The sequence below is a fragment of the Amblyomma americanum genome, chromosome 8 (assembly GCF_052857255.1).
Source record: "Amblyomma americanum isolate KBUSLIRL-KWMA chromosome 8, ASM5285725v1, whole genome shotgun sequence".
Taxonomy (NCBI): Eukaryota; Metazoa; Arthropoda; class Arachnida; order Ixodida; family Ixodidae; genus Amblyomma; species Amblyomma americanum.
The window spans coordinates 136,689,974-136,712,825 of NC_135504.1; the positions used below are offsets into that span (position 1 = coordinate 136,689,974).

The 22,852-nt window shown below is 45.0% G+C and overlaps 1 protein-coding gene across 2 annotated transcripts in view; it reads right to left on the reverse strand.

Moving 5' to 3' along the window:
* Rrp47 (Ribosomal RNA processing 47) overlaps positions 1–4,157 on the reverse strand; it is a 55,396-nt gene extending 51,239 nt beyond the window's left edge. The window contains exon 1 of one of the 2 annotated variants that reach the window (XM_077635365.1): positions 3,963–4,157. In XM_077635365.1, coding sequence (XP_077491491.1) covers positions 3,963–4,115 — 153 coding nt within the window. In that variant the 5' untranslated portion in view covers positions 4,116–4,157. The remainder of the gene's footprint in view (positions 1–3,962) is intronic. The other variant, XM_077635366.1, reaches the window with a different exon arrangement.
* Positions 4,158–22,852: the final 18,695 nt, after the last annotated feature.

Consider the following 22,852-nt stretch of genomic DNA (forward strand, 5'->3'; position numbering starts at 1 on the left):
CCTGGTACACTAGCCTTTTCTTGAAATACCATCCGTTACCCTCAATGACCATTGGTTAGGTTGGCTTTGCATTATATGCTCTGCCTACGCCCATTTTCTCTTCTTGATTTTAACTAGCATGTCAATAACCAGCGTTTTTTCCCCCGTGCCACTCCACCCATTCCGTGTCACTCAATGTTAAACCTATCATTTTCCATTTTGTAGCTTGCTGCACTGTGTTTAGTTTAACTTTAAGCCTTTTCATTAACTTCCATGTTTCATGTGAACACTGGCAAGATATAACTGTTATACACTTTCCCCTTGAGGGATGCTGGTATGCTTCTAATCACGACCCTTTTAGAATAGGTTAGCTTTTACCACTGGATGACTTCGATTTGCTGGGATGACAGCTCGTTTCAGCGACCCATTCCTAACTAGCTCGTTTCAGCAACCTATTTCTAACTAAAAAATTTTCCAGCTAGAAGTACCCAGGTGATGGGACAGCATGCCTCTGCCGGACAAGTGCTGTGCTGAAGATTTAGCGGTAGTGATTCACATGTTGAGACTGGATAATACTGTCAGTGGGCTCCACTGCACATACACACCATTCTTAAGTAAATGCTGGCCTCCCACCGACAGCCTTCCTCATTGCTCTTGAAAAATAATCCCAAATAGAGCTAAAATCTGCAGCGTCTCCGATGGTCATCATACATTGTTAACGTGAGGGTATTAAGGGTCCCATTCAGCGGAAAAGCTGGCACTGTGGTTGTTGGCGTTGTGCTGAGAAAATCTGGATCAATCGAGAGGATTGTGACATCACAACCACATGACTATCTGCAGGCAATTCAAACACTCCACAACAATCACACAGTACAAAAGTGATAACATCCTTATACAATTCCCCATTGGTACCAGTGGCATGAACACCATGCCAGTCCCCTTAACCTACAACACACTGGAATATTTTCAAAGCATGCGAGCGCGTCTTCCTGCCCCCCACCCAAACCTCACTTGTGCGCAGTCCATTTAGTGGTGCCAATTATAGACAAACACCTATCCCAATCTCCTCTTGTACCATGAAATACATCCCACTCCATTTCACTCCGCTACTTGCTTAAGATGCCACAACACCTCCATCCTTTACCATCTCACCTGGGCCTGCCGATTAAACCCGGTTGTTCCCAACGTCCCCAATCCCACCCTGGAGCAGCGGAAGCAAGCACTGTCCAGCGTGCGACTAGGAGACTAGGTGCAACTGACTGACCGAACTGTGCGGTCGCTATGTCGACTAGACTACTGGACTGAGAAGTGTCCTGCCACTATGCTCGTCAAGTTTTAGGTCAATAAATGTTTTCCCTCCCGTTTCTCCTCCTCCACGAAGTTCTGACATCATTACACCGCCATTATGCAGTACCTCCGAAGAAAGAAGCACGAATGCACTGAAAAAAAGAAAAACGGTCAAGCCGGGACTTGAACCACTGCCCCTTTATTTGTGAGCCGGGCGTGCTACCCATCAACCACTGACAAACGGTTGTTTGACTTCGTTAAAAAAAAGCCTTGTGCATCTTGTGCTAAATAGAGAATTAAGAAAACAACTGTGTCCAGTCTGCAACACGATAAGCAAAGAGGACCCCCGTCCCCCCCCCCAGGCCGGTGAAGGGACCTTTTATAATGCTATCGCATCAGACCATTCAGAAAGAGCTTGAGTGACCCCTGAATTTTTCTTGGTGATGGCTATGTACAGTGCCGATTACTTTGAGCAGCAAATGAAAAATTTGTTCCCTAAGTGAGCGCTATGCAATGCAGCAAGTCAGCAGCTTAGGCTGCACAGGTTAAGTGCAGAGCTATAACTTACGGTTACTTCATGCAATGTAAGAGCACAAAAAGAGAGACAAGAATAACAAAATGAATGAGACAGGTACGAGACCGTTATGGTGAAGCAGCAAAGTGACGAAACACGCAAGAACAAAAAAATAAGACAAAGTGGAGCATGTGTCCTTTCTGCTTTTGGGTGTTCCATCACTGTGATGCTTCAACATAATGGATGCCTACCAACTCGCCCAAATTTCTACCCTTCTGCAAACAAATAGGGACAAAAGTTGTGGGCATGGATAAATGCCCTTCGACAAAATGTCTTTGTGCACAGCCTCAGGAAGTCTATACAAAAAAGACAAACAAGCAACACTAGGAATAGCAAAAAACCACACAGCAAAGGTGACAAGCTCTGTGACATAGGTAGGCATAAACCACGGAGGAAGACTATATAGGAGTGGAAACTCCCCCGTCTGCGGCGACCAGAAAAGGTCACAAGCCCGCGGCGCCACTATCCTGCTGGCGGCGCCTGGCGGCCTGAAAAGAAACTACTGAAATACAACGTCCCGGCATGCCCGCTGAAGCAAACACTTGTGTCGTCTGCTTGTCGTCTGCTTTGAGCGCGCACAGCCGAAGAGCGCGCCGGAGCCACCTGCGCAGGCGCTGCATTTTTTTTTTTCGCTGCGACTTCTATGAGGCGCCACATGGCGCTGCCACTGCATGCGATCCCGTCGGCGCATACAATTGTGACTTCATCTGGTCGCCTGCGCTCGCTCCTGCTGACGGGAGTTTCACCTCCTACATAGCCTTGCTCCGTGGCATAAACTAATGAAAACAGGCACTGGAGGTTAAGTGGAGGTTAAGAGCAGGCATCGCAGGAGGAAAGGGTGAAAAGGCAGGGAGGGCAGGAGGGGGCTTGGGTAGAAAGTGTGCGATGGTGGCAGTGCTAGGGAAGGAGAAAAATAATGAAAGAAGGATATATACTGTAAACGAATTTCAAAAATTACCTAGTTTACATGTTTTCCCTCATCACAGAAAATTGATCTTTCAAATAATTTAGGCAAAAGGAGCACTAAGGTGTCTGTCAGCTTTGCTTCATGAAATATAGTACTCTCGAAATATTCTTATATGGTGACTTTACCCAAAATCACAACGTCATTTACAGTATTCCAAAAACTACCAATATCAAGAAAGCCCAGAATACCATGCCATGAAAGCTGGCAGCAAAGAACAACATTTTTCTCCCAGAGAGAAATGAAGTTGCTGTTGAAGCTAATTTCAAAGACTGCAGTGATTTCTAACATAGGTTGGCTGCCACTCTTACTAATAATAGAGCATTTCCCAAAGAGGACTCATTCGTACTCCACAATCTGCAAAGCGCTACATAAATGAAGGCAGACCACACAAAGTGACAACCACAATCCCTACAGCACATCCCAAGGTGGCCATTGATAACTGTATGAAGGTTCCATCGATTTTCACATAAGAAATCCTGCCTATTATAATTGTAATTTGGATTCGTCAGTAGTTGTGATGTGCCTTTTTGCTCTCGCTTTGCACTGTCATGTTACACCGCACGGCAACTTGCCTGCCTTGCCATCGTGTTATTACTGACTTGCGATGTTAAGAATGTTTCTATCGGCTAAACCACCGGCTTGATGGCGCTCAAATTTCACACACAGGGAGAATTTGGCATCTCGGGGAAAATCAATGAGACTAAGTTCGGTGCCTCTATCGTTACAGATGCTGCGGTCGTTGGACTGAGTGCCGTTAACGCACAAGTGGTGGTGTGAGCTCCCTGTGACAGGTTGGGGCAGTACAAAGCAGGCGTTTACATGTCTGCGTGTACACAACGAAGAGGTCTATACCTTGCACATGAATTCACGCTGTGGTGAATGCTCGTTTAACACCTGTGCGTAATCACCCTTGCTTTACTAAAAGAATGCATTCACTCGTCAAAACATCAACCGTCGTTAACCCAGCGAGCGCCGCCGCTGCCTACACGCAAGCAAGCGTCTTGCGCCGTTTTTTTCTGTACTGCTCATGCTCTCATCAGTTAACGCGCGCTAATATTATTGCCAGTACAACAGAAGTTCGACACGGGCTGAACGAATCAAACATTCAAACGAAGCGCGCGCAACAACAGAGAGGAACAGCAACCGTAAACCCACCCCTTCGGTCACATCTTGCTCGTTCTTGGAAAACAGCGGGCTCAGTGCCTCCCTGACATTGATCAGCGCTGAGTGGAAAGCCTGGACTTGTCCTTTCACTTCAGCAGGGAACTCTCCGCGAGGAGCGATAGCGACCGGCTCAGACGCAGCCATCTTTTAGCGTCTTGCGTCATCAAACTCGGATGTGGATCGATGCGTCTATGTAGGGGACGTGGAGAAATGGTTGGGTAGAACAGTCTCTGATTCGAAAACTTTGTAAGCGCCAATCAGGCCTCATACGGGACGGTTTTGAACAACACAAAAATATGCTGTGTGTGCCAACTTCAGCATGAACAAAAATACACAAGCAGAAGTGGGGAGCAACATTTTACTTTATTCCGTAGCAGTTTTGCAGCTTATGCCGGCCAGTGCAACGTTTAGGCCAGTGGAAGGAGGAGACCGAAGTGGCGATCACGAGAACTAATAGCGCTGCAGTCGAGTCTCGGTTCCGGCCGAGCGCGTCGTCTGCTACAGCCATGGCAAAAAACAGGGCTGGGACAATTGCTGCGACACAGTGCAGCCATGTTTGTGGGGCGGTTTATTTTCTAGTTTTTCTTCTCGCTCTCCTGTACTCGGCTTTGGAGCAAAATACTTAAATCGTAGGTACAAGGGGGGTTCAAAACGTAAGGTAACAAGTCCTCTGCGTGGAAAGGTGTTTATTCATGAAATCAAAGAGGTACACAAAGTTAATATAAGACAGTGTTACATCACACTTGTGACCATAGTTGTGCAAGAGTTTGCTCCATCGGTAAACCAATCTGTAGAAACCGACATAAAAGAACTCATTTCAAGGAGCCACATTGTTTTTCAGCAGCGCAGGGGACAAAGGACGAGACAAGTGCACATGTAGACACGGCGCTGAACTTACAACTGGCTTATTGAGGCGATTTCCAATACTTAAATACTGTGGCAAGCAATCTCAAATGAAAAGACAGATACACAAAACAGACTGACGATAATGACAATTCCTGAGCACTGGTCTACAGTGGCACAAGACCTGCTGCGCACGTTTTTCTATTCTCATCAAGGAAACGTAGTTCTTTATCAGAGCTATTGAGGCACGCTTACGCATTCAGTTGCGAATTTATGTATTTCATGGGCTTCAATGATTTCACTAGTGATTTTTGTTCTCTTATCTGACAGCACTCGGCACTGACTGAAAACAGCCAGGATAACACGGCGGTTTTTTGTTCTTTTTTCTTTCCTCTGTGCAGTCTCTTCAATGAATGCCAAGGTGACGGGATGCGGTGCCGCTCACGTTATTGTTGTGTTCCCGCAGCCGGTCGTTGAGGCAATGACCAGTTTGCCCCGTGTAGTGCTTGCTACATATGGTAAGCGGAAAACTAGCTGTACACAACATTGTTGCTACACGGTACATAACCTTTTTGGTATTTCTTATCGCAGCCTACCATCCTTGCATTGATGCTGTTTACAATAAGGCAGAGTTTTAGTGCTTATACGGCGTGGAAAAAACAATGTTTACATGGGCACGCGCTCCCACCCTTTTCAGATAATGTGAAATGCTGTGTAGATAAGGAATAACCACACACTTTCTTTTTTCTTCCTTGGGCTTTCAGTGGAATCTCTGCGGCCTGAATTAATGATTTCTCTTAACAGGCTCTCTGATACTGCAATCAGAAGTCGGAAGGGTATCCTGCTGCTTGTAAGCGTACCACCTGATTTTTATAGCTGTCTTGCATCACATGATGGCATGATTTTTCTAGAGCATTTCTTAAATACAACTTTGCGGTGCCGCGCTTTACAAGCTTAGAATGTGCAGAAGCGAAAGGCGTGAGGGGCTTCTGGCATCGTGGCTCGTAACGCGAGCACACATGGCTATTGCTGAGGCACATGGCAAGATCTAAAAAACGTAACTTTCCTTCAGAAGGCGTTTCATGCGTCAAAACAAGTGGGTCAAGACAGGTGTGAAAAATTGATAAAACTTTCGAGACCGAGGACTCTGCCACAGTATCTGCACATGTCAGCAGAACTAAAAATCATCTACAAACCTAAAAACACGAGCCACGCTTTCGTCTAGTTGACTATCAAGGAGCCTGTCATGGTGCGCGAGATAATGTCACTTATTATCAGAGCTATGCATGAACCAATGCAGACGCCATTGCTCTGGAGGTAAACAGATTCATTCCAGGTGGAAAATGTCGAGTTAAGGTAAAAAGTAAGGAGTTCCAAGAAGTTGCTATTGCTGATGCCTGCAGAATTCTGGAAAGTTACCGCACCAAAGGAATCGATGCATTCATCAACACATGCCAGCAGTTCTTTTGCGGAAGGGAATATAAATCTTTTATAACGATAGAGCAGGCCGAAAAGCCTTTCCCCGGGTTTTTTGCAAGAAGTCGATTACTTCATTACTTGGTTAAGATTTACATTAGAACGCACTCCAATTTCCACACCCTAATCGATGAAGGTGCAGATGAAGTCCCAGCGATGGCTTCACTGGCTGACCTCAATGTGGTGACAGTATTCCCGACTACATTGTTCGCACAAAACCGTTCGTCATACAGCGTTCCGGGTGGTGTCATAGTATTTCTCTTTGCATATAGCTTATATTTCTTAGTCATGTTGGAGGCCAGCTTGCGACAGAGGTTCGGACTGCTGACATATGCACCTCCAGTTGCATGCTTTAAGGCGGGGTTGAGGTGTCCACAGAGATGTCGAGATGTGAACGCTACTGCGCCCTTTCCTTTCCTCAAAAGACATGCTTTCACTTTCCTCCATGTAAGCAAGCTGAAGTGCCCACAGAATTTTTTCTTTCTTCCTTGAAATATACAGATTTGTGTACCGCTTAACCTCACTCCTCAGAATGGCCTTTTTATTTATTTAATATTACTGTCAACCATCATTTGCGGGTCATTACGAGGAGGGGAAAAATGAAAAACACAAGAATAAACATCACACACTTCCGATGCATAATACAGGATAATAAAAAAATAAACTAGTTTTAACCACTGTTCAGCTACCCGACATATAAAAGAAAATTGTGACATTCAAATACATGCACATCCACAGGGACGTCATTTCTAGATATAGTGACTCTTGGCATGAGCAGGCAGTTTGTTCCGCATTGGGCGTAGCTTTTACAGCCTGCAGCTGAAATGAAGTTTAACTGAAGCTAAGCACTTCCCCGTGACACATTCCTAAAAAAAGCCCGATCAGGGGAATGCAATGCCTCATTTCACACCCAAAACTAGCATAGCAAGCCGTGCAAAAGGTGACTCAAAATTTCCTAATTCCCATGCTTAATGCACTCGCACTCAAATTTTTGTCTTGGTTCTGTAGTCCTCTTGATTTCCACTAGGACGTCATTAACACTTGTTTGTTCCCTCCCCCCACACTGCCCGCTTCTGGTCTCTTAACGATAGACCTATCCTTTTTCTTTCCAAAGCTTGCTGAGTTGACCTCCACTTAAGCTTAACCCTTTTCGTTAGCCTCCGCTTTTCTGTCCCGTAGGTGAGTACCGGTAAGAACAGCTGTTGTACACTTTTATCTTGATGGATATTGGTAAACTGCCATTCATGATCTGAGAGAACCTGCCATATTCGCTTCATCCCATTCTTATCCTTCTAGTTGCTCTCATGATCCGGATCAGCTGTCAGTACTTGCCCTAAGTAGATGTACTACTTTACCACTTCCAGCACGTCACTTCAAATCGTGAACTGTTTCCTTGCGAGACTTTTGAAGCTTACTTTGGTTTCTGTCTAACTCATTTATCGTGCTTTGCAGCTCATCTCATGAGTGACTTAGTAAGGCAATGTCATCAACGAATCGCAAATTATTTAGGTATTCTCCATTCACTCTTATCTTCAACGGTTCCTAATCCAGGCCTCGGAACACCTTCTGTAGACAGGCGGTGAATAGCAATTGCGAGATCGTGCCTTCTTGCCTGACATCCTTCCTTATTGGATTTTTATTGCTGACTTAATGGAGGACTATGATAGCTGTGCAGTCGTTATATCTTCCAGTATTTTCACATTCGAATCTTCTACACCCTGATTAGTGATGCCAGCATGAGTGCTAAGGTTTCCACTGCGTCATATGCTTTCTCACAATCAATGAACGCTACAGATAGGGTTCGAAGTCAAGCGAAAGAAATGGGCTTGGGCAGGGCATGTAATGCGAAGGCAAGATAACCGCTGGTCCTTAAGGGCAAATGAGTGGATTCCAAGAGAAAGTATGCGTAGCAGGGGCGGCAGAAAGTTAGTAGGGCGGATGAGATTAAGAAGTTTGACGGGATACGGTGGCCACAGCTGGCAAAGGACATAATGCAGATTGAGGCATAAAAATGATTAAGAGAAAACAAGCGTCTCCCGCGCCGCTAATGTATAGCGTGCTTAATTCCAATTCTAAAATAAAAGATGGGGCCGTTCAGGAATTGGGATTTTGCCACCAGAAGGCGGGAAGAAATCAATGTGGGAACAGTCACTAAAGCGACGCACAGCCGGAGTAGCGGGCCCGGGGAGACCCCCCCCCCCCCCCACCCCCCCTGTTTTCCACTAGGAAGTAGCAGGTTGGGGTGGGATATGTGAAATAAGAGAAAGGGCTTACCGCGTGTGATATGGCTTAAGTTGGACTACGTGCGCAATTTTAGTGTGGGGGAACGACGTGATGGACTGTCGCTTTCCGTCGGGAAGCACTTCGTAGTTAAGTTTACCGATACGGCCAATAACCGTGTGCCGGCCGCCGAAGTATCGCATCACGAGAGTAGCCGAGAGACCGTGACGACGTACCGGCGTACACGCCCGGACCGGGTTGAAAACGGACGTCACGTCGACAGTGATTGCACCGACGAGCGTCGATAGATGCGTGTTGGATCGATAGTTGGTGTTATATGCGGGGTCTAGCTAGTTGCCGAGCTTCCTCAGCACGCTCACAGACTAGTCGCGGGCAACGTCTCGTGCGGCGACTCGTGCGGCATAATAGCGTCAAGCATCGTGGTGACCTGTCTGCCATGCACCGGCACTTGGCTCCTGGACAGCGGTATTATAGGCGAATATAAAATATCAAATGAAATCGAATCAAATTTTATTTTTTCTTTGTAAAAGGTAAAAGGATCGAGCAGCCACAAAAAACCAGCTGTTGCCAGCAGCTTGACTAAGCGACTGCCCCATTCTTAACAGCAGCATTGACACATTAAAATGTGTCGTGCACACAGAATCAACATGAAGGGCGCATGTATATTTGACACTCATCAACGCATATGCACGGATATAAGAAAACAAGAGGGAAAGTGACAAACGGATCAGTTAAGCCACAGACACACTCCTTATGCTAATAAAGTAAATAACAGCACAAAAACAATTGTATAAAAGATTTTGTGGGCAGTTTTGGTGACATGAATAGACTGGCGAGCATAATTATTCGGATGGACTGGAAGCATGTAGGTCACTGATTTAAGGGAATAGGTTCTGCTGGGTGTTGGTACGTGTATGATATGCGATTACATTTTTCTTAGTACGGAGATATTTGCGAGAAAGGAGTTATTATTCCTAACTGCGTTATGATAAGATACCCTCAGTCGGTGGTTATAACATTCCCAAACAGTAACGACTGTCAGTTTTTTAAAGAGATATTTTGTGTAGGAGTCGTATGGAACGTTGGCTAATGGCTATTATTATTCTATTGCTTTTGTCTTAAAAGCAACAATTTGTTTAAATTTGTTTTTGTAGTTGTTCCCCATACCAACTGGGCATATGTGAGGTGAGGAAGAATAAGGCAGTTATATAAGAGTAGCTTAATCTGTTGCGATAGAATATGCCTACACTTGTTCATTACACCGAATGCAAGGTCAATTTTCTTGCAGGTCTCACTAAAGTGGTGGTTCCATGTCAAGTGACTAGAAAAATAAACCCCAAGAACTTTCATGCTATCTACAATTTCGATCTGGCGCTTATCAAGCACAACTTTAAGTAAGGAAACACACTTGTTTTTTGTCGATATAGGACAGCCTTAGTTTTTTCGGCATTTATTATTAACGAATTTTGTTTTTTCCATAGTGTGAAATGCGGCAGTGACTAGTCGCATATTTTTTTCTATTTCCTGTGTTCCCTCACCTGTGATCATAAAAATGGTTTCATCTGTGTAACATATTAAAGAAACCTATCGATTGTGGAATAGGCCGTGTAAATCGTTAATGTACAAACCAACTAACAGGTTGCCGAGAATATTGCCATGTGGTACGCCTGTTTTTATCGCTTTAGTATCTGAAGAAAACCTGCCAATTGATACGAACTGTTTACGTTGGCTGAGATAATATTTATTCCCTTATTTATTACTATCTCAAAGGCCCCATTAAAGGGGTATTACATGAGGGAGCGGAATTCAGGTCACATAGTTGATTCGATGGATTGTTTGAATGATGATGGGTCGGAGTTAAGTACGCCGGTGTTGGGCAAGTCATTCCAGTCCTTTGCCGTGCGGACAAAAAATGATGACAGGTGATGCCTAGTCCGGGCAGGGGGAGGGTAAACGGCCTTCTGGTGGTTCGTGCGGCTGGAGATGCGGTGGTCGGGGCTGATAATAGACTTGATCATGGGGTGATAGTAAAATTTATGAAAAAGGCATAGTCTTGTAATAGTAGGCGGTCTGCTAAGTTTGTAAGATGAGCATTACGCTTTAGTTCAGTGACACAGAATACGAATAGGCCGAGCGGATGAATCTTACTGCGCGGTATTGAGTTGCTTCCAGTAAGTTAGAAAGGTTACTTTGATAGGGGTCCCAAACCGCGCATGCGTATTCCAGTTTGGGACGAATGAATATTAAATAAGCTAACAACTTTACTGATGGACGAGCTAGGCGAAGGGTTCGGCGAAAATAACCGAGAACACGATTAGCATCGTTAGTAACCTGCGTTACGTGATGTGACCAATTGAGACCGCAGTTTAAATGAACACCCAAGTATTTATACTCCATTACAGCAGTGATTTCGGAATTGCAGATTGAGTAGCTTGAAGTTGGTTGGGAGTGACGTCGATGAAATGATAGGAGAGATGTTTTTTTCGTGTTTAAAGACATTAGCCATTTGTTACACCAGGTCATTACGCAGTCAATGTCGGATTGTAGGAGTTGGATGTCACTACTGTTGGTTATTGGGCGGTAAATAACGCAGTCGTCTGCAAACATGCGCACGTTAGAACACAAGTTAGCTGGTAAGTCATTAATATAAATAAGGAAGAAAAGGGGCCCCAGGACGGTGAATTGTGGCACCCCAGACAGAAGCATAAGAAGATGTACGCTTATTAGCTAAATCAAACTGCTGTCGGTTAGTAAGGAAGTTCCCAATCCATTCCAAAACAAAGCAATTAAGATTTAGGCGTGAAAGTTTTAGAAGGAGCCGCTTATGAGGAACTTTGTCGAAGGCCTTTTCAAAATCAAGGAACAGAGCTTCAACTGGAATGTTAAGGTCGAAGTTGGAGATTAAGTCGTTAACAAATTAAACAATGCTAGTTGAGTGTCGCACGATAAAACTTTTAGAAAACCATGTTGAGCTGACTGAAAAAAATTAACTGAAGCTAGGAATTTCATAATATGCGAGTATATTAAATGCTCCATTAACTTGTGTACAACTCCACGTATACCGTACAGTCTTAGTTTCGCAAGGATGATTTCATGTTGCAATGAGTCGAAGGCTTTTGATAGATCTATATACATCCCAAGGGTTTATGCTGTCATTTAAAATGCTATTTATTATTAGTTACTTTTGGGCAGTACCTCGTCCCAACTTCTGTGGGCTACGTCGACGCACAAGGCGATCATATCGGCCACCGTATTGTTCAGTTTCTCTTTCATCCCATTGGTTTGCGGATAGTACGCCGTAGTTCGGCGGTGGCTGGTGCAGCTTAGACGGAGGATCTGCTGTGTGAGTTGTGCCAGAAATGCGGCCACGCGATCAGTGATCAAAACGGCAGGGCACCGTGATGGAGCACAATACGCTGAATAAAAAATTGGGCTGCCTCTACAGCCGTCGCCGACAGAAGTGCGAGGGACTCAGCGCATCGCGTAAGATAGTCTGTATTAATGATGTATCTGTTGCCCGACTGTGACGTTGGAAATGGGCCGAGAAAATCTATTCCGACTGTGTGGAACGGAGCAGGCGGTGGTTCGACTGGCAGGAGAAAGCCACCCGGTCTTGTGGGTGGTGTCTTGCACCTTTGGCAGGCTCGATACTTCTTGCATAGTGACGGACGTACTTAGCAAGTTTAGGCCAGTAGTATCTTTCTCGAATACGTGAATGTGTTCGGCTGTAGCCAAGGTGACCAGCTGTAGGATCGTCGAGAGAAGCTCCAGTCACCTCACTGCACAGATCTTCTGGCACAGCAAGGAGTCACGACCTGTGTATTCTGTCGAAGTTCTTGTGCAAGATACCGTGTCTAATTCTGAACATCGGCAGAATGCGCAGGGTAACGCAGTGTCGTGGTATTCCAATGTGCGCCATCAGCTTACAAATCTCAGGACCATGTCGTTGCCGAGTAGCCACGTCTGCCGTGTTCAATGCTACAAGGAAGCCGTCCTCATTGCCTCCTGGCACCGTCTCCACGGGGGCTCGAGTCAAGCAGTGGGCATCATGATGTTTGTGGCCAGATTTGTATATGACGGTGAAGTCGCACTCCTGTATATAGCCGCAGGCTCCACCGAGCAAGTTGGCCTGCAGGATCCTTGAGATTGGCGAGCCCGCACAGCGAATAGTGCACACTCAAAGGGCTACCGTACAGATAGAGCCGGAACTTGGTGATGGCCCATATGACAGCGAGGCACTCTTTTTCAGTTATTGATTAATTTCCAAAAGAGAACGGCTAGCGTACGCAATAACCCTGTCAGGGCCGTCCTAGAATTCCACAAGCATTGCCCCTAGTCCTTTGTTCCTGGAGTCCATGCGGAGTTCAGTTTCGGCATCCTGATCGAAATGGCCTAGTGTGGGGCAGTCCGCGTTAAAAAAATCAGCCAAAACATTAGCATCAGCGCCGCAATGCCCAGGTACCAGTGCAAACGCACTTCAGTAACATGGGGTGGAATGAAAAAGTTACATGATTGCAATTGTCTGCTTAAGAGCGCAAATGCGAAATCCTTTCCCTGTCCTCATTCTACCTTAGTTTTTCCTTTTCTGTTATTTTCTGTACCTTCTTTTGTTTTTACGCGACAGCGTATACAGCTCGGTCGGTCGAAAAGCCACCGGAGTCGGCGTAGTAGTAGTAGTTGTAGTAATAGTTCTAGTGGTTGGCACCGCGCGTCAGAAATATTCCTTCTTTTACGGGGTGAAAGTGTGAGTAAAAAATTCATAATGGTCCAGCCCTGCTAGGCCAGTATATACGTAGCGTAAGCGCGGCGACATCTGGTTCGGAAAAGTTAATATATGAAAGGCGCGCATTCACTCATCATCATCATCAGCAGCAGCAGCAGCCTGACTACACCCACTGTGGGGCAAATGCCTCTCCCATGTCTCTCCAATTAACCCTGTACTTTGCCAGCTGCGTCCACCCTAGGCCTGCAAACTTCCTAACGTCGTCCGCCCACCTAACCTTCTGCCGCCCCCTGCTACGCTTGCTTCCTCTTGGAATCCACTCCGTGACACTTAAGGACCAGCGGTTATCTTGCCTACGCATTACATGCCCTGCCCCAGCCCATTTCTTTCTCTTGACTTCGACTAGGGTGTCATTCACCCGGGTTTGTTCCCTCACCCACTCCACCTGCTTCCGGTCTCTTAGCGTTACACCTATCGGTTTTCTTTCCATGGCGCGCTGCGTTCTCCTTAACTTAAGCTGAACCCTTTTCGTTAGCCTCCACGTTTCTGCCCCGTAGGTGAGCACCGGTAGGATACAGCTGTTGTACACTTTTCTCTTGAGAGATATTGGTAACCTGCTACTCATGATCTGAGAGAACCTGTCATATGCGCTCCACCCCATTCGGCTCCTTGAACTATCTTATCCATATTGCTAATGACATTGCCCTCCTTGTCTCTTAATGCATACATCTGGTTTTTCCCTATGCCTAGTTTCCTCTTCACCGCTTTTAAGCTACTTCCGTCCTTTAGAGCATGCTCAATTCTCTCCATATTATACTTCCTTATGTCGGATACCTTGCGCTTATTTATTTTGCGCCTTTACTCACAGTTAAGCCTAGTGCTGCCGTGGCGGAGTGGTAGCGCCTCCGCCTCAAACGCCAAATGCCCTGGTTCGATTCCCAGCGCCTCGACACAAGGCTTTTTTTATTCCCATTTGTGACGTCACTGCTCCTCCCGCATGCGCAGCACGGCTCTCCAGGATGCACGCGAAACTGGTCAACCTCGACCAGTGTAGCTTATACGCTACAAAAAATAAAAATTGGTTTCTGGGAAAAGGAAATGGCACAGAATCTGTTTCGCATATCGGCAGACACCTGAACCGCGCCGTAAGGGAAGGGATAAAGGAGGGACTGAGGAAAGAAAGAGGTGCCGTAGTGGAGGGCTCCGGAATAATCTCGACCGACGGGGGATCTTAAGCGTGCAGTGACATCGCACAGCACACGGGCGCCTTTGCGTATCGCCTCCATCGAAGCGCGGCCACAGCGGTCGGGATCGAGCCCGAGTACTCCGGATCAGTAGTCCGCCCTAACCACTGAGCCACCGCGGCGGGTGCTGCGTTGGTCGGATTGGACCCACATACCCAAGTTTCGTATTCTTGTCTTTTCCAGCATGGACTTTCTTTCCAGGTAGACCTTCAGTTTCAGGTCCTCGCTGGTTGTAGTAGTAAGTGGTGTTTTCATAAAATAATCATAAAAAGGAAGGAAAAGATTTTTGCTAGCCCCGCCATCTGCCATCGATACTGAAGCACCTGAGCTGGGGCAGCGGAAATAAAGGATAGCAGGCAGACTGGAGAAATGACGGTCCTGTTTTGCTTGCCTCTACAGACTCGCAGCAGTTCCCATTTCTTGGTCACGCATACGAGTTATTCCTCTACGCGAGTTCTTCGAGGTATTGCTCTACGCTGGGGACCGCTTCCTGTACCCTGTCTTCCTTCTGCTCGAGGGAGCCCGTGTTTATCCAGACTGTAATGCCACCGGCATACATGGCTTGTCTGATGCCTTCGATCTTCTCGAGTTTTCGAGCTCGGCCTATCATAGCCACGCTGAAGAGTATGGGTGAGATGACTGGCCCATGTTGTGTTCCATTGTTTGGCTTGTGATTTTGTCCGATCGAAGTTCTCCCATGCCGATGGTGGCAGTTCTGTCGGACAGGAAGGCTTTGACGTAGTCCTGGATTCTGCATCCGCCGTCCAGGTCGTCTAGGCCCATAAGGATCGCTTCGTTGCTGACGTTATCGAATTCCCCCGTGATGTCCAGGGCCATTATGACATTCACACCCAATCGGGGTACGTTTCGGAGTATATCTTCTTGTACGGGGAGGAACACGTCCTGCGTCGAGCGTTTTTCTCTGAAGCCGAACATAGTAGGGGTACACGGTCATTATGTTCCACGTAATTTTGCAATCTGGGCGTCACTGCCCGATCGTAAAGCTTGCCAAGGCAGGACGTGAGCGAGATGGGCCTGGGATTTCAATTTGGAGCCTTTTACCAGGTTTAGGTATCATTATACAACCAATCATACAACCAAGGAGAGAACATCTCTAAAGATGCGCCAAAACCGCAGAGTACAATAAAGTTTTCTCCTCTCCTTTCTTCCTTTGCGGTGCGGTTCGGGTGTCCACCGTGATATGTGAGGCAGGCGAAGTTTACTTTCCTTAAATTGTCCAACGGGCAACTCATTGCGCCGAACGGGCGATGGCGTTCCGTGGTCTGCTTGGACGCTGGAACCAGCTGTCGCGTCCCACTTAAAGACAAAGCTTGAGCGTCCTCCATTTTTTTAAAAATATTTTTATGGTTTTGTTTTTCTTTGTTTTACTTCTTGTTTTTATTTATTTATTTTGTGTACTTTTTGCTGTTATTTTTTAATTTCTGGTTTATTTCTTTGCATATACGCTGCTGAAGAACTTTTGTAAAACGAGCGTTTGGGGAAGTTGGTTACTTTGCTTCCACATAACTGCAGCGTGAAAAATTACGAGCACAAAAAAGGGGAGAAACACATACGACACGGACAAAAGCTGCACTCACAACTGGTTTTATTTCGCCAGGAATGGGAAATATAAAGGTTCCGCCGCGGATGCGCGCGCAGCAAGTACACGTACCTCGATCACAAAAACCAAAAAAAAAGAAAAACCAAAAAAACCCAAATCCAAAAAAACTAAAAAAACTTTATCACACCGTGAAACCCATCTCATCGCCTGGCAGAGAAAATGTCACATTCCGCTTTATACAGATGAACAGAAGTATCGCTTACGCAAAAAACGCCCTTTTTCTTTATATGGTAAGCTTCCAGTAGTTCACGTGCAGTTTGATCTTTGCTTTTGCCTAGAATCCTTGCACCTTCAAAATGCGGCGAACAATCCTGACAAGACCTGCAATGTTTAACTAAATTAACATTTTCTTCTCTCTCTAAATTTCTTTCATGCTCCCTCAATCGATCGTTGACACATCTGCCAGACTGGCCGACATAGGCTTTTCCGCATGACAGCGGAATTTCATAGACCACTCCTGCCTGGCACTCTACATGGGGCTTAGCATGCTTTTTCCCGCAGCCAGTTTTTGTTGCCTCCTTACCGGAGATGCGAGGGCATAGTTGGCCGAGCTTTTTCGGAGCTGAAAAACCAGCGGCACCCCAAACCTGTTCGCTACTTTCTTCAAGTTATGCGAGACTGTGTGCAGGTAGGGGGCTACTTCCGGACGCACAGTGCGCTCAACTTCCCTTGTCTTCGAGGACGTCGCCTTCTTCTTCACCTTTTTCAGGAGGGTTTCCGCAACAGCCGTCACGATCGACTGAGGGTAGCCCGAGTCCAATACTCTTGCCAATTGGCCGTCAAAGCTGGTCTGCATTTCATGTTCGCACGATTTATCTAGTGCAGATTCTAGGCATAAGTTCACAATGCTTCTTTTAATTATTTTAGAGTGTGCAGAATCATATGGCAAAAGACGTTTCTGCACACGTGGAGAGTACCGCCAAAACACGTGATTCCCCCCCCCCCCCCCCGAAATTTAAACGAATATCCAAAAACTGTACAAAATTATAGTTTGGCACTTCGCAAGTGAAGGTCCGTCCCTTTCCATGGTGTTTAAAAACGTCTAAAATCTTATCAACAATAGCGCAGTAGTGTAAAGGGTTCTGCTTGTCCAATGTGACCCTCGCCTTCCTTCTGTACTGCCACTGTCTCAAGGAGTCGGGACCTCCAGTCAAGCTGTTACCACAGCTTTTAGTCCCGGCTCCTCCTTTGTAAGAAAGGAAAATAAACTTGAACTTGAACTTGAACTTATTCCTGGTAAATCATATTTCTTAAATTTAATTGAATTTTCCTATCTTTATGTTGATTCAGTCTTCTACGCCGCCGCCTCACGTCTTTTTTTTCCCCGTGCAAATACTTCATTGGCAAATCTCCACTGTACCTTGGCCAATCCCCCCGCGTGGGTATGTGCCATATTTACTGAGGTGAAGAAGATTGTGGACTACAAATACTATCTGTACTTGTGCTCTATGTGTTTTTTTTTGTCTGTTTGCAATGTAAGCCATTACTAGGTGGAAAGGCATGCACGTAATGGACATACCTTGTGCACATGAATGCGGAAAGCTGGCCATGGTTGTCCAAGCATTGCCAACAAAGCAACGGGACCTTCAAGAAACAGGATAGGGTTGTGACCCCTCACATGCAATGATTTTCATACAATTTGAAGATGTGGCTATTTACAGCAGTCCCGTGGTTATATTGTTGCAAAACAAGCCAGCTCATTTAGGCGGAAACATTTTTAGAGGCTGCCAAAAAGGAACATGTCAAAAAGTTACACATAGCATCCTGTTTCATTGATGTCGTTTATATGTGTGGTAAACGATATGAACAAGCATCTCTTTGTTGGTTAACTGCATGCTTTGCTATCCACGCACTGTCATGCAGTACACACACAATCACAGTTCAGTGACTGCAGAGCGGTCTGCAACCAGTAACTTGCAACTATACTATGCAGCAAGCTTCTTTGCACGGTATTTGTTATATTTATCGAACGATGAGATGGAATTGGTATGGCTATTTCTACACAGTGCATTTCCTAAAGACTCCTTTCTGCCAAACTGTACTTTTTACCCAAAAAGCTTTCTACAGAGTCATTTAAATTGCTACGTATAAAGATGTTTGTAGCAGGTGTGTGAGCCCGAACAAAAAAAATGTTTTAATTTTCCTTAATTCTTCAGTATTCCTGATTATCACGACATGGCCATCTATATGTTGGTACAACTTTTTTCAGGCATTACAACTGATGTACCGATGTGTTTGGTACTAATTCATCTTCAGACCTTTCATGTCTGCTGGGTAAAAAAAAATACGAAATAATAGTTGGCTGCATTAGTTTTCACTGAGATAACTAGCATCACACAGCATGCTCTTGAAATTCCTCTAGCTGTCTGTAATTGGCTTCATTGTATAGCTTCATACTTGTTTAATTTAAACTCTGCACACTGCTCTTTTCACCGCACATGGCGACATGGCACGCGGAGCCCCGTGAGAATGGGCGAGGAGGATTCAGAGGTCGGCTGCTACTTCCCTGGAATCCAAACACAGCTATAGGCACCTGCAAGTCACGGTTAATTTCGGAAAGGCAGCTTTCCCCGCTTCCTTTCGTCGTCTTGTCCGTCGTGCATCGCGTGTCGCGGCGAACCCGACAAAGGGGAGGCCATCAACCCCCTTCCCCTCCCACTCCCCTCGTGAAGCAGAGGAAAGATCCCGCAAATAGTTTCCTAGAGAGGTCCCTTTTTTTCCGTGCGGTCAACGAGGGGTCAAACGACAGGCCCAAGCAGTGTGAGGCAACGTTCTCTGTTCATTCTAGAGACGCAAGCTTACACTGCAAAATGAAACCTTGTCTTTCTCTTCCAAATGCAATTTCATTTCATTTTTACAAAATGCAAGTTACATACTACAGAAATGCAAGTGCTAAAAGCTGCTAAAAAGCAGCTTGACTGGGCCCAAGTGCCTCTGAAATGGCAGTACACGACAAACGCACTTCAAGCAAAAAAAATGTTTACATATACGTATAAAAAACCATTAAAAATGTTTACGTGCTCTTAACGCAGCGCTATCCACGTTGTTTTATTGATGACGCCATAAGCAGAGGTTCAAATCTGAACCGTAGTCAAATACTCCAGGGGCACCGAAGAGATAACCGAAATGATTACACTACAAACCTTATTCTCACATTTAACAGTAACGCACCGAACATAAACAGAATTCTTAATAAGCACTTTAATATTCTCTAGCAAAGTCAACGACTATCGAAAATATTTACATGCGCACCCCGCGTGATTTACAGGCGTGCCAAAAACATTCAGAACCATCTAGTCCACTCCAAGGAACACAAAACCCTAAAATATAGATGCCAGCCCTGTAGTAAAGATCGCTGCAAAGTTTGCAAGCACATGCAGACCACGTGTTCCGCAACTAGTACGAGGTCAGTTTTCCAGCATTCAATCAACGGCAAGTTTGACTGCGACTCATCAAACATTATTTACCTTCTTGAATGCACTGTGTGTAACCAGCAATACATAGGAGAGACAAACACTGCATTCCGCATTCGATTCAACAACCACCGAGCACACACCAAATCTCTCCCCAATCTTCCCCTATCCAAGCATGTAAACTCAGAAGGACACCAATTTGACCAACTAAAAGTAACAGTTATTCAAGGGGGCTTCAAAAACAGGCGAGAACGTGAACAACGTGAATTCTATTTTATCCACAAGTTTAATACTATTCAAGAATGTCTTAACGAAAAGCCTGGTATCCTTTCTTTTATTCACGACCTCCAAACAAAATAATACTGCACCTCTCGTTAATTGGCTAACTTTGATATACCCTTTATAACTCCTAGTGTATATCCCAGGCAATCATACCCCTCCTTACATACACTATCCTGCCTCGTGCAGTATTAATAAGCTTTGACGTTCTTTCCTTACTTTTTCCGACAATTTGAAATCTTTGTACACAGCTAGCCGAGCCCTCCTCCACTACAACCAAGTATTCCCGACGAAGTCGGTTCAACGACCCGCCCAGGGGAGAGGGGTGCACCGTTCAGTGAAACCCAGACACCCTGAGTAAGTTCGTACACATGTGCTCGTTAGCGTAGCCCACTCCTTCCTTAACGTTCTAGCCCTCGGCTCACCGGAAATTAGTGAGACCCCCCAAAAGGCGCCTGGTTTGGCCTGTTCGTCGCTGCCAGTGTCATTTGCGCAGCGGCGCCCATCTTTGTGTTTGTGCATTTTGTTTGTGTTTTGTTTGCACGTTTTGCTTTCGTACGCCTGTGGTTGCCGTGCTGCCCATGACCCCCGCACCGTCTTCCTCTCCCTTTCTCTCGTTTCGCCATCTTTTTTTACCCCGTCCTTTCTTACTAGAATAGTTCCCCCCCCCCTTTTTTTCTTTTCTTTCTATTTTTTGCTTCCTCCCCCAATCTTGTCCCTGTCTGCTCCCTACACCCCTATCTTTATTTTTTTTTTTACTTTTTTGTTCAATTTTTTGAACTGCAATGAAAACAATGAGCATGTATGTTCGCTAACAATAGTTTACAGACGCATGAAAACAAAGAGAAGACCCGAGAAAAATAAAGAGAAAAGAAACACTCAATAGGCATACATGGCACCGGCAGACAACAAAGGAACATTTTCATTTTCATTTCATTTTATTACTCTCAAGGCCAGTCAGGCGTTACAGAGAGGAGTAGGCAAAAAAATAAATACAAAGAAACAAACAAATAAACAGTTTACAATTCATAAGCATTAACAGTATCCTTGAATTTCTGACCATCATTGATGACGACGACGGTGGAGGGCAGGTGATTCCAGTCCGAGGCTGTTCTGGGGACGAAGGAATTTAGATATTGGACAATCCTGCACTGTGGAATGTGCACCTTTAGTTGATGATCTCTGCGGGATGATATGTGCACCGGAGGATTAAACAATTACTGCTTTAAGGTTTCATTGCCGTAATATATTTTATGAAATGTGCAGAGGCGCGAAATGCGGCGCCGTATGGCAAGATCCGGAAGATTAAGCGTTCTTTTCATTTCTGAAACACTTTCATGGCGGGAGTAATTGGACATTATGAACCTTGCAGAGCGATTTTGGATGGATTCAAGCAGCCCAATGAGAGAGTTAGTGTATGGGTCCCACACTGGAGCAGCGTATTCAATTTTTGAACGGACGAGTGTTTTGTAGAGCAGTAGTTTCACAGGGATAGGGGCAAGGGAAAAGTTACGACGGATGAAGCCAAGCATGCGGTTGGCCTCGTTAGTAATATATTCAATGTGAGCCTTCCAGGACAGATCATCTGTTATTTGAACTCCAAGGTACTTATACTTGGTAACTTGGGTCAGTGGGGTGTCGTCGAGAGAGTATGAGCACGGAATGTTGTGATTAGTCGTGCGCGTAATTCTCATTAATTTACATTTGTTAACGTTTAGTTTCATAAGCCAGGTATTACACCAAGTTCCAATTATATTCAGATCATTTTGAAGAGCACATGCATCATCTTGGTTAGTAACTTCTGTGTATAAAACACAGTCATCAGCGAAAAGTCTTATTTTGGAAGTAACTGAGGAAGGAAGATCATAAATGCAACCTGGCTATATATTAACAAAATACATTTTTAACTCGCTTGGTTTAACACTATCCAAAACTTTGTGCTTATTAAGAGTGGTCGGTAAATTGTGTTCAAGCGTTTGTAGTTTATAATTAATTCGAAAATATGGAATATACCAGAGATCGGTATTTCAGGTGTAGAGTCGATTCGAAGCAGTCCTTAAATGTGTAGTACGTATTAAGAAATCTCTATAAGCAGGAGAAGAATGGTAAAATGCGGAAAACATATATATGTTCAAAACGAATGATGTTATAATTTCTAAAAGCAGTTTGCGTTGGAGAGACAGATAAGGAAGGTTTGCAATGTAGCGGATCATTTTCTTCTGCAGAACCTGTATTTTTATCACATTTGATTTTGTGGTGTTGCCCAAACAGAGTTACGGAACCGAAAAGAGCATGATAAATTTGAATTTTCACGAGAGTGGGAAGGAGCCATCGACATCGTGTTAGAACACCTGCTACTGAAGAGAGCTTTTTGCAAATATTTTCCACATGTCGATCCCACCTGAGATGCGACGAGAAAGTAACTTAAAGGATTTTGTGGCTGTCTACAATTTGAATTTCTTGACCTGCGTATTTAGGAGCGCGTTGTAGTTCGACTGGCTTGTTCCTTGCACGGAAAATCATTACCTTAGTCTTTGTAGGGTTTATTTGTAGGCAATTAGAAGAGGACCAGTTCTCTAGTTTCGTAAGGATTACGTTGCACTCTTCAATTAACTTGTTTATGTCGTGACCAGGGATTAGTAAACTGCTATCATCGGCGTATATAATAAATTTCGCTTTGTAATAAATATGCACAATGTCATTTATATAGATGTTAAAAAGCATCGGGCCCACAATGCTGCCTTGAGGCACACCATTTCGTACCGCCAGAAAAAAAGACTGATGGTTGTGGATATAGACAGATTGTTTTCGATTTTGCAGGTATGATTTCATGAGGTCTAAAGGTGTTCCACGAACTCCGTTTTGAGAAAGTTTATGAGTTAAAATTTGATGGTTTAGGGAATGGAAAGCCTTACTAAAATCAATGAAGAGTCCGACAGTGAGAATACCTGCTTCAGTGTTTTGCAGGATACATTCCTTAAGTGATAACAAAGCCGTTTCCGTCGACTTTCCTTTTCGGAAGCCAAATTGAGCATCAGGCA